This window comes from Actinia tenebrosa, unplaced genomic scaffold (assembly GCF_029948245.1).
Source record: "Actinia tenebrosa isolate PJP-AT-01 unplaced genomic scaffold, QUT_ActTen_1.0 PGA_scaffold1__47_contigs__length_23844297, whole genome shotgun sequence".
Taxonomy (NCBI): domain Eukaryota; kingdom Metazoa; phylum Cnidaria; class Anthozoa; order Actiniaria; family Actiniidae; genus Actinia; species Actinia tenebrosa.
The window spans coordinates 19,680,466-19,691,727 of NW_028292578.1; the positions used below are offsets into that span (position 1 = coordinate 19,680,466).

Genomic DNA, 11,262 nt, shown 5'->3' on the forward strand with positions numbered 1-11,262 from the left:
TGGCTTTATTTCAATTATTGGATAGTATATATTGTTTCAGTAAAATCGTTATATTTATTAACGATTTCCTGTTTACAAGTTCATGTTCTAGAAACGAAATAGAACGTCAATAGAAGACAATGCATGCACAATGCATACTATAAAAAAACAATACACTACCATGTGCGATATGCATTGTATTCAACTAGAACATGAACTCGTTACACCCGTTTTCCGGAGAGAGAATAACGTCAAAGCAAATGAATAATATAAAGTCAGTTCAGGTTTAAAGTGCACGTAACCTCTGATACAGTACTTTCAGTATTGATTCTACATGGAGTGAATAGTTGAAAGGTGAAGTATTCGCTTCCTTTGAACTTTGCATCTTAAGATATGATTTATACATCCAATATATGTTACTGAATGTGACATCACCCCAGGCTACTTTTGAGTGTACGTAGTTTGTTTTAGTTTTTAATGTTAAGCACTAGTTATTGTGAGACATCACATTTACCATAAACATTGTTGAAACCTTGAATGTCATGATGATGCTTTTAAAATACTGTTCGTGTGAACCAGCTAAAATTTTTATGTCTGGGATGACGACACATTCATTAACATATTGGAATAATAAACGTATATAACTTACTAGTAAACACGCGACATTCTGAAGAAATATTTCACCATTCAACTATTCATCACTTGATGTAGAATCAATACTGAAACTTATTGTATCCAGGGTTAGCGGGTGCACTTTAACTTTTGCACGCACAGAGTTTAATTTAAACTTCCTTGTTTGAATGAGCCGAGTATCTCGTGAACTAGGCGGTCCAGCTTCCCAGTACACTTTTTTAAGATGATAAAATGGCTGCGATAACAAATTTTTTAACTTGTTTTGATATTTTTATTGATCGGTCACGTCGCAAAAAAGCGAAAACCTTTCTCAGGGGTAGTTGCTGTATTCCTCGGAGCCCACCTCTCCGAAGGGACTGGTAGAGCCCCGAAGGGACACAAGATGTATCATTTTTAGGCCTTGCCGTGAGCTTTAAGTCCATCCCTCGTATTCACGGCATTCCCCTTTTCCAGACCCTACTCGTTAGCCAAATCGTCCTAGTACGATTTAATCCCTGAGCCCAGAGTCTTCCGGACTTTTGGTCAGCGGTCTTGCCATGGGCTGACGACCGGATGGCGCAGGAGGACTGGGTACGAGATCGCCTACGATTTAGACTTGCTCCAATTCTCACTCGCTAACTTTTTTCCGAGTTCTGAAAGGAGAGGTGCACTATATTTTTCTTTTTTTTTTTTTCGTAGGTAAAGTGCTTGCTCTATATTTTTGGGGGGATTTACGCCGGGCTTAGCCTGCATCACATCCGGAATTTGCTTCGAAGAATATTCCGGATGTGACGCAGGCTACGCCGGGCTAAGAATCGGCGTGAGAAATAATATTGCTAACATCATTTTATATTTGACATTGGGTTATAATGAATTGCCTTATCTTTTAAAAAATGTTCTAAATTCTGTAACTGAAAAAAAGAACACCCTTTTTAACAAAGTTCTTCTATTAATTAACGCATTGGAGTGGTTTGTTAAGATCATGGCCTTTATTCCTGACTTTCACTGGCACAATTCAATATTACATTACAATATTATTAGCTTTTAGTAAAGACCAATATTAACTAGTTACAGCCCGTTAATTATTCTTGTGCTCATCAGGTCTTATCAAGAACTGGAAGTAATTAGGCTAACAGTTGTCTTTTATCCACTGAAAATACCAACAGAATAAAATCATTAAAACAAATAAATCAACTAGAAAAGCATGGGTTAAATAAAAAGATTATTTGAAAACAATTTCAGTCGTGAGAAATTAATATGCATTGATGAAGGAATAACCCGAAAACTTTAAAAATCAAAAGAGAACAAACGAACTCTAATAAGATATGATGCAATTCACTTTAGGATTTTGGCGCTATATAAATGATTTATTCTATTATTCTATTCTAATTTTGAGGGAGCGAGCTACAACCACAGTAGTGTTGACACTTGATTTAAGTATTAAGGATCAAAGAGAAGGTAAAGATTGAAATGAAATGATTAGAACCCCTGAAGGTTTATAATACAAGACAACGTATTTCATTGGCTCCGTATAAACGTATTTACATTGGATTGCTGCCAATAAAAATATAGAATAATAGAATATATAATAAATAAATACTCAGTGACATTATCGTTAAAGTATAACTTTCTACAGTACCTGGACATTACTTCGTTGGTCCCCAGTTTCACGGACTTCCATCCCTCACGACTTCGTGACCTCTACTATCCTGCCTCACGAGCTCCCATCCATCCATCACCACTTCGTGACCTTTATTCCTCACGAGCTCCCATCCATCATTCACGACTTCGTGACCTTTATCCCTCACGAGCTCCCATCCATCCTTCACGACTTCGTGACTCATCGCTTGACTTTCGGGGTCAGATTGAAAACTCTTTCCTTCATTTTCACTCAAGATGATATTCTTGCAAGAAGAGAACATCACTGTGCAAAGAAAATGTATAGTGAAGACGGATAGTGATGAGCATTTCTGTCATGGCCCGTTTACATGTCAGGTCTTTTGACGTGAACTTGTTACAATGATGACATTGGTAGGCCCGCAAGAAGGCGAAAACTCGTCGGATTGACTCCAAATAGCGTACAGAGACAAAGAACAACAGCAAGAATACGCACGCAAAAACGTGGTAAGTTAACCACAAAAATGGCTGTAAACTTAGACCATATGAAAAAGGGCGTGTCCCTTGAGATACCTTAGTTCATAAGTTATAGAAGACAACAATGCTTTCATTAGAAAGAGTATATCGAAATTAGTGATCTTACAAAATGTTAGTGTAGTAACATTAAATGATGTTTGAAATTCCTGTGGCAATATGAACATTTTTACCTTCATTCATGACAACCATGAAAAGGAATACAATGACCAGAGACTTCATTGCGTACTTTCAGTCGGATGATTGGCTGTAACTGCAAAATAGATAAAAACATAAATTCAATAGAATGGTTCACGATAGTCATCAGTCTTAGCGCAAACAGTACAATGGTTCGGCAAGAGACACCATAAGCTCGTTCAGATTTGAAAATTTCTCATCATTTTGTCTTACACCATAGCTGTCGTGCTTGAACACTTGAGAAACAAGGACCGAAAGATAGCTGTTATGAAAGTTAACGGAAAATAAGAAATTGTTCCATTAACGACACTTGCCGATTCCCTCATGTAGTTTCTTGAAAAGTATACTAAAGTTCAGTCGAGAAGGTGCTTAAACAGATATAAGTAAGAAAAACTACCTTGGTTTCAACTAAATGTTATCCGTACAAAGAACAGCGCCTATTGAAGAAAACTTATCTAAACTTAGGTTTATTTATATTTTTAATTTTAGCAGTTTATTGAAAAGATTCGCGTTTGCACACGTTTTAAGTGTGTTAAGTGTGTTTTTCACACTTAGTTCCTGAGAACGGAGAGCGGTTCTTGCTTGGCACTGATGTGAAATTCGTTAAAATAATTGTAGCCCTCCAAAGGCCCTTCAAAAAGGGAAGAGAAGCGATTTTGTCAAAATAAACTCCAAAGAAAGTTAAAAAATTTACTGATGACCCACTCCTCTGAAGCCCAAGTCTCCTCCCTACCCCCCCCCCCCCCTTAATTTTTTCCTCTTAATTATTAGAACCTTGAAAGATTATTCGATCCAGCAGTACGTAAAGTTGCGATTTAATTTAGTACGATTTTCGTGCTAGCAGCTCCTTAACGTTACCATGGATAGTTCACTTTGTAGTCCAGCGACCACCAAGTTCATGTCTGGCGTAAACAAGCACTTATGCGACTGAGAACGACTGTACCTGATATCAATCCTGTTATAATTGATTGTTTATAATAGTTTACTTAAACTCTATGGAAGGCAGCCAAATCCCCAGACGTCTGGAGTCAGTCAAGTCCCCCCAAAAAAAACACGAAATGAGCTGTAATATGAATGGACGATAGACCTTTCCCGAATACGCTTGTGTGACCACGAAACAACGGTTCCATCGAAGTTGGACTAGATAAAGTATTTATGGCTACACCGGACATTTCGACCCCGACACCGCTATCCGAAGATTTACAGACTGATCAGTAAGCTCGGCCGAAACCTAAGGGAGAGGTTAGTCGGTCCCTAGACCGTAGATGATTAACCCCTTACTATGACCAGCAAACTAAAAAATCTTGGTTATGACTCTGATGACTTTTAACGCATACTCGCTCCTTGCCTAAAAAAACTGCAAGACTCTTATGTATATTGTGTATATTCCCCATTTCTATCGCACCTCAATAGAGTGTGTGCAACCACGTGACTCAAAATCCCTTGAGATATGAATAACAATGAAACAGCCGCCATCTTGGTCGATCTTACAAGAGATGCTTTGATATCGTCAACCAAGATGGCGGCAATGACGTAACATGCAACTGCATGCTCTATAGTAGCATCAGCATACAGCTCACTCTACTTAATGATGTCGAAAAATGGTAAAATTTTGATTGACATGAAACTAGCTGATCTGGAAATCGGAAAGAACATCCCTTTTTAAGGAAATTCTATTAATTGACGCATTTGACTGATTAATTGTTAAGATCATTGCCTTTATTCCTGATTTTCACTTGCACAATTCAATATTACATAACAGATATTATTAGCTTTTCGAATTGGAAAGATTATAATATTAAACTAGTTACAGCCCGTTAATTATTCTTGTGCTCATCAGGCCTTGTCAGGAACTGGAAGTAATTAGGCTAACAGTTGTCTTTTATCCACTGAAAAATATCAACAAAATAAAATCATTAAAACAAATAAACCAACTAAAAAATAAAAAAATGGGTTAAATAGGAAGATTATATGAAAACAATATCAGTTGTGAGAAAGTTCGGGTAAATATGAGTGTTTTTTAAGAATAGCACTTATCAGTAGCGACACAGCCGCTTTCAGTGTCGTCACGAGAAAGCGTTGTGTGACGACACTGCAAGCGGCTGTGGAGAGACCCGGGTCGATCGGCAACTTCTCGATTCCAGTTCAATCATCCAGAGACTCGGCATGATCGAAGTACATGGAATCAAGAAAATACAGAACGGAACAACCAGGAAAACCCTTAAAACCAAAAGGGAAGCAATAAATAATAATAATAATAATAATAATAATAATAATAATAACTTTATTTCAGTGTCGATGTATTTAGTTTCTACAACTAATTTGGGACACAAAAGCAACGAGCTCTAATATCAGAACTAATGGCTATTCCAGCTTGAGGAAGCGGCGAGCTACACCCACAGCAGTGTTGACACTTAATTTAGTATTTATTAAGGATCCCAGAGAAGGTAAAGACTGAAATGATCAAAACCCCTGAAGGTTTATAATAAATAAGTGACATTACTGTTGAAGTATAACTTTCCACAGTACCTGAACATGATCTCGTTGGTCTCCAGTTTCACGGACCTCTTTGGTACTACAACCTTCGATACAGCATTCATGTTTAAGGTCATCATCCTGCGGGTCTTGAAATTCTTGGTGGTCCGTTTGAAAATTTTTTCCTTCATTTTCACTCAATATGATATTCTCGCAAGATGAGAACATCACTTGAAAGGTAACGTAAAATAATTTTTCTTTAAATGGCTTTTGTCAAAAAGGGAAGGGGTGAACCACGAAGCCATATTTTTGGACAATGATTAAGAAACGGTCACCGCTTCTCTTACATGTTATCTAGTTTTTTTAATCAATTGTTCTGCTTTGAGCTGTTGATCAGTGTAAAGACGGTGAATTTACAATTGGCCGTAAAATAAGTGTTCCTAATTCAGACCACTTTATTCTCTAACTAGTATCATTTATTTTGTATGAGAAGACACATGAATATGGACACATGTACAACGAAAAACGAAAAACCTCATTCTCAGGAGAATAACACGTGATCTTGAAAATGAGAACTGAAACAGGTAAAGAGCTCTGTTTCAACTAGACGAAAATTTTTGTTGTCGATATGTTTTTTATACTCGCACTTCTCAAACTTTTTTCTGACACAACTTGTTATTTTTCCGTATGAAAGAAAACAGTTATGATATTGACTGAACGACATCAACATTTTACCTTCATTCATAATCACTGTGAACAGGAATACCATGACCAGAGACTTCATTGCGTACTTACAGTTGGATGTAACTGCAAAATAGATAAAAATATAGAATTGTTCGCGACATGCAATGTGTTTGAGACACCAGATCATTCACTCAAATAACAAAAAATCTATTATTTTGTTCTACACCATGCATAGCTGTCGTGCTGAAGACTCTCTGTGGAAAATATAGGAGCGAAAAAATGTAAAGACATAAACTGAAAGAAAAGAAATTGTTATAAACTAAACTTGACGATTCCCTTTTGTAGTTTCTTGTCAAGTACACTACTAAAGTTCAGTCGAGAAGTTAAACCGGTTATAGATAAGAAAAACTACCTTGGTTTCAACTATAGGGTTCTTATTAATTCTACAAAGAACAGTGCCTATTGAAGCAATAAATCTTCTATGACTTAGGTTTATTTATATTTTTAATTTTAGCAGTTTATTGCCAAAAGATTCGCGTTTGTACACGTTTTAAGTGTGTTAAGAGCGTGTGCACACTTATTAGTTCCTGAGAACGATGCTCGAGATGAGTACAATTCTTGCATGGCACTGATATGAACGCAATTGGAATAAACTTTGTAATCACTGGTGTAAGTTTTTGATTGATATTCCGATGGGAAATACTATATTCTTATATGCGAATAGTTTTTTTTAGAAGTCTGCGAGGTCATATATCGCTCAATACATTCCTTTGTAAATAACTTCTTCGGATTTGGACGGATTTAATGCCATTATTCATTGACTCTTTTAAAGATTCACAAATTATAATACTTCCCATTGGTAAAAACATTTAACTAGTGTTTAAATTAGGGAAAGTAGGTTTTTAATTGGGGGATGGGAGGACTGGAAGATTCGCAATAATTAAGAAAAAAATGGATGTAGCCAACATTATCCTTTCACTCAATGAAGAAATTCATGATCCTCTTATTAAGTCAACAAAGGCCCTCCATCAACAAGGAAACAGCTTTGTCAAAGTAAAAAGGTTTGGCACTCCAAAAATTAAAAAAAAAACAAAACACGTAGCTATCCTTAAAAGAAACTTAAAGATTATTTGATCCAGTAAAGTTTCGGACGATTTTCGTGCTAGCAACGCTTTAACGTTACCATGGATAGTTCACTTTGTAGTCCAGCGACCACCAAGTTCATGTCTGGCGTAAACAAGCACTTGGGACTGAGAACGACTGTACCTTGGCTGATATCGATCCTGTTATAATTGATTGATTATTATTGTTTACTTACGCTCTATTGAAGGCAGCCACAAAACGCCAGACGTCTCGAGTCGGTTAAGTCCCAGAAACATGAAACGAGCTGTAATATGAATGGATCGTAGACCTTTTCCGAACTCGCCTGAGCGACCACGAAACAATGGCTTCCAGTTGAGGCTAGACTCAGATAAATACAGTAAATGTATGAACACAACAACTCCAACCTCGGCTTGGGACCATTGTTTTGTGGCCACGCAAGCGAATTCGAAAAAGATCAATTATTTCCACACTGGGTTGTCTTGGAGTTTCAAGGTTCACAGAAGCCTTGAAACTGAAATCCCTCAAAGAGATGCTCTAACTCCTTGAAAAATACTTAAATTTTGAGATCTCACTTTGAGCCCCCCTTGATAAGTCATTGAATTCTCTTAACATTGCCTTTTTCTCTTAGAATTACTTATTTATATATTTGTGGACATGGGTGCAATAGAACGCGTGTTTAAGTAAAATCGTTTATCTTTGGTAGCATTTCCCGCTAAGTCAAGAGGACATTAAAGCAAAGCTGACGCTTGGGCAACTTTATTCTTTTCGTATCCTTAATTCAGCATTTTTATTCGTGATTTTTATACATTATTTATTTCTGTAAATTGTTTTAAGAAGAACATATGAGCGGGAAAATGTTTAGCGTACTGGGTCATCACGTGGTTTTTCTGTTCGCATTTGATTGGACGGTTGTGAGGTGAGATTTCAAATGAAAGGGTCTTATTCTATATAAAGCTGAAAAACCATCTTCAGCGCGGATCAAAAAAAAAAAAAAAAAAAAAAAAAAAAAAAGAGTGCAGTTTCTGTTAAACCAGCGTGAGAAATAATTGATTGCCAACATCATTTTATATTTGTCATTGGATTAAAAAATGTTCTAAATTCTGCCTATCCATTTAAAAATATATTCTAAATTCCGTAACTGAAAAAAAGAACACCCTTTTTAAGGAAATTCTATTAATCAACGCATTGGAGTGGTTTGACGAGATCAATGCCTTTATTCCTGACTTTCACTTGCATGCACCATTCAATATTACATAACAATATTATTAGCTTTTAAAATTAAGATTAAGAGGAAATTTTTTTCAATAACGAGCAATAATGGCAAAAAGCGCCAAAAACTAGACCTTCGTATGAGTTTGATCCCAATTTTCTTTTTGGGTTAACGCTCAAAACCTTTTTTAACAGTTAGAAACTGATGTACTATGATAAAGTGCTTGTTTGAAGCGGTAATTTCAATTGTACAAAGGTGTTTTGTTGCATTTGTGTTAGAATGTAGCTTTGCAGGCTTTTTTTATAGAAAATGTAAGGGGAATAAGTAAATGAAGGCCTAAACGTTATTTTCGATTCAAATTTTTGCTTTGGGTTAACACTTTGATTCCACTTTCATCGGTCATCTCCAAACAAGTTAAACTTTCTGAATAACAAGATTTTAGCCTTGTACAACAGCCTTTCTTCAAGAAAATAGTTTTTGGCGCTCACCGCTTGAATACGAAAAGAATTCTCTCTTAATATTAGATTAGTTACAGCCCGTTAATTATTCTTGTGCTTATCAGGCCTCATCCGGAACTGGAAGAAGTTGTGTTAACGTTATTAGGACAGTTGGCTTTTATCCACTGAAAAATATCAACAGTATGAGATGATAAGACACATGAACCAACTAGAAAAAGGTATCAGATTAAATACAAGAAATATTTGAGAACAATGATGTGAGCTGCATTGCTGGATGAGCGGATCAGTAGAAAATAGCATACCGTAAGTCCCCCCCTTCCCCAGCTTATGAGACCACTATTCTGCTAACGCAAATATTCCCCGGAGGGGGAAGAGTAGGGGGCGGGGATGCTTGGGGCTATCTAAGTCGTGTCCAGGTGGGCGTGACAACTACTGAGTTTTACCCCTTAGAGTATCAACTATTAAAACAATACGGATAAACGCATTTATCTATGAGTGCTAAGTAACAGAAATAAGATGATGAATAAATATCCTGTCAAACATCCTAAGAGGTACTGGCTTACTCTCTGCTGGTCCTTTGAGATTTGTGGCACCCTAAGAGCTAAAAAGTTGCAGATCTGTCTGGAACCCTAAAAGTTACGTCGAGCATCCCTGCCTCTTTATATGGGAGCCCCCCCGGGCAAAAATTCTCCCTTGCGTTTGGTTTGAATGGTCAACACACCTGAGGTTAAGCGTTTATGATAAATAAAACTTGCACTAAGTAACATTACTGATAAAGTATAACTAGTTTCCACCGTACCTGGACATGACTTCGTTTGTCTCCAGTTTCATGGACCTCTTCAGTGCTACATCCCTCGTGACAGCATTCCTCATCAAGCGACGTACGCTTGTTCATCATTCGACCTTCGGGGTCAGATTGAAAACTCTTTCCTTCATTTTCACTCAAGATGAAATTCTTGCAAGATGAGAACATCACTGTGGAAAAGAAATTGTATAGTGAAGGCGTTGACTGTTGACTAGCCTTTGAAAATGGCTCCCCGAGAAGGAGACATTCACTGGACATTCGATTTCTTGCAAGATGAGAACATCACTGTGCGAAGAAAATGTATAGTGAAGGTGTAGTTATGAACATTTCTGTCATGGCCCGTTTACATGTCAGGTATTTTGTTATGAAGGTGTTACAAATATAATATCACTATATTGGAAGGCCCGTAAAAAGCTGGTTAAAACGGATTGGCTTCAAATCGCGTACAGAGACAAAGAACAACAGCAAGAATACACAAGTAAAAACGTGGTAAGCTAACTACAAAAATTATTATACATATTCTTATGATACACAATTCCACATACATTCGTTAGTAATAAGGTACAAGAACATCGCTTAGGCTTCCTGTAGCAATATGAACATTTTAACCTTCATTCATGACAACCATGAACAGAAATACAATGACCAGAGACTTCATTGCGTACTTTCAGTTAGGTGATTGGCTGTATAACTGCAAAACAGATAAAAACATAAATTCAATAGAATGGTTCACGATAGTCATCAGTCGTATGGCGAACAGTACAATGTTTCGGCAAGAGACACCATAAGATCCTTCGATTAACATAAAATTTCTATTATTTTGTCCTAAGCCATGGCGCTGTCGTGCTTTAACACTTTATAGAAACCGAGGAACGAAAGATAGCTGTTATGAAAGTTAACGGAAAAACATAAACTAAACGGCTTGCTGATTCCCTCATGTAGTTTCTTGAGAAGCATACTAAATTTCATTAGAGAAGAAATCAGATCATATAAGTAAGAAAAACTACCTTGGTTTCAACTAAATGTTATCCGTACAAAGAACAACGCCTATTGAAGAAAACTTCTATGACTTGGTTAATTTATATTTTTAAATTTAGCAGTTTATTGCCAAAAGATTCGCGTTTGCTCACGTTTTGAGTGCGTTAAGAGCGTGTTCACATTTCCGTAGAACGGTGCTCGAGTTTGCACTAATATGAACACAGCTCAGTAATTTTGAAGTGCCCACATCAAAATTCAGTATCGCTTCAGACATAACCTTGGTGGGCGTCAATCAAAAGCTAAATAAATAAAATAAATATCTTTATTCAAGTGTTTAGTCGTTCTAGCGCATTCGCACTACATTGGGGACACTTTTCGCTCACAAGCACTACCACTTCATTCAATATTCTATGCACATGACGCTCAACTCACGTGTTACCGAGAATGGCTGTAAGTGCTACATTAATAATTCTAATTAACTAATAATATCAGCACCTAATTATAAGCAAATTGTACGATTTGTTAGTAGATTTTAAAATTATACAAAATATTGGGTTTTAGTTTCAGCTTTTTAAATTCATATATTCATTGTTAGTTAATCATGGCTCTCTGGACGAGCATACCGTATG

The 11,262-nt window shown here is 36.7% G+C and overlaps 1 protein-coding gene and 2 long non-coding RNA genes across 4 annotated transcripts; all 3 read right to left on the minus strand.

Annotated features, from left to right (window-relative positions):
* Window positions 1-1,558: 1,558 nt before the first annotated feature.
* LOC116289365 (uncharacterized) lies at window positions 1,559-3,408 on the minus strand. The gene is made up of 4 exons (XM_089033340.1): window positions 3,317-3,408; window positions 2,916-2,995; window positions 2,231-2,515; window positions 1,559-1,741 (listed from the first exon to the last, which is right to left on the minus strand). The coding sequence occupies exons 2-3, from the start codon at window positions 2,962-2,964 to the stop codon at window positions 2,259-2,261; spliced, it is 306 nt and encodes a 101-aa protein (XP_088889466.1). The 5' UTR covers window positions 2,965-2,995; window positions 3,317-3,408; the 3' UTR covers window positions 1,559-1,741; window positions 2,231-2,258.
* Window positions 3,409-4,616: 1,208 nt separating this feature from the next.
* Window positions 4,617-6,568, minus strand: LOC148910058 (uncharacterized). The gene is made up of 4 exons (XR_016120310.1): window positions 6,491-6,568; window positions 6,130-6,201; window positions 5,449-5,624; window positions 4,617-4,808 (listed from the first exon to the last, which is right to left on the minus strand). It is a non-coding gene; the product is annotated as an uncharacterized LOC148910058 (long non-coding RNA).
* A 1,805-nt stretch (window positions 6,569-8,373) lies between these two features.
* On the minus strand, window positions 8,374-10,749 carry LOC148910059 (uncharacterized). 2 transcript variants are annotated; one of them, XR_016120139.1, is made up of 4 exons: window positions 10,663-10,749; window positions 10,201-10,346; window positions 9,650-9,825; window positions 8,374-9,014 (listed from the first exon to the last, which is right to left on the minus strand). It is a non-coding gene; the product is annotated as an uncharacterized LOC148910059 (long non-coding RNA). The 2 variants fall into 2 exon arrangements; XR_016120138.1 differs by having other exon boundaries at window positions 10,265-10,346; window positions 10,663-10,748.
* Between the last annotated feature and the right edge of the window lie 513 nt (window positions 10,750-11,262).

Coding starts and splice junctions, on each gene's coding strand:
- LOC116289365 (XM_089033340.1), bottom strand. CDS start 2,964: ATGAAGTCTCTGGTCATTGTATTCCTTTTCATGGTTGTCATGAATGAA. Junction 2,516..2,915: donor CATGGTTGTCATGAATGAAG/GTAAAAATGTTC, acceptor TTCTTTGCACAG/TGATGTTCTCTTCTTGCAAG.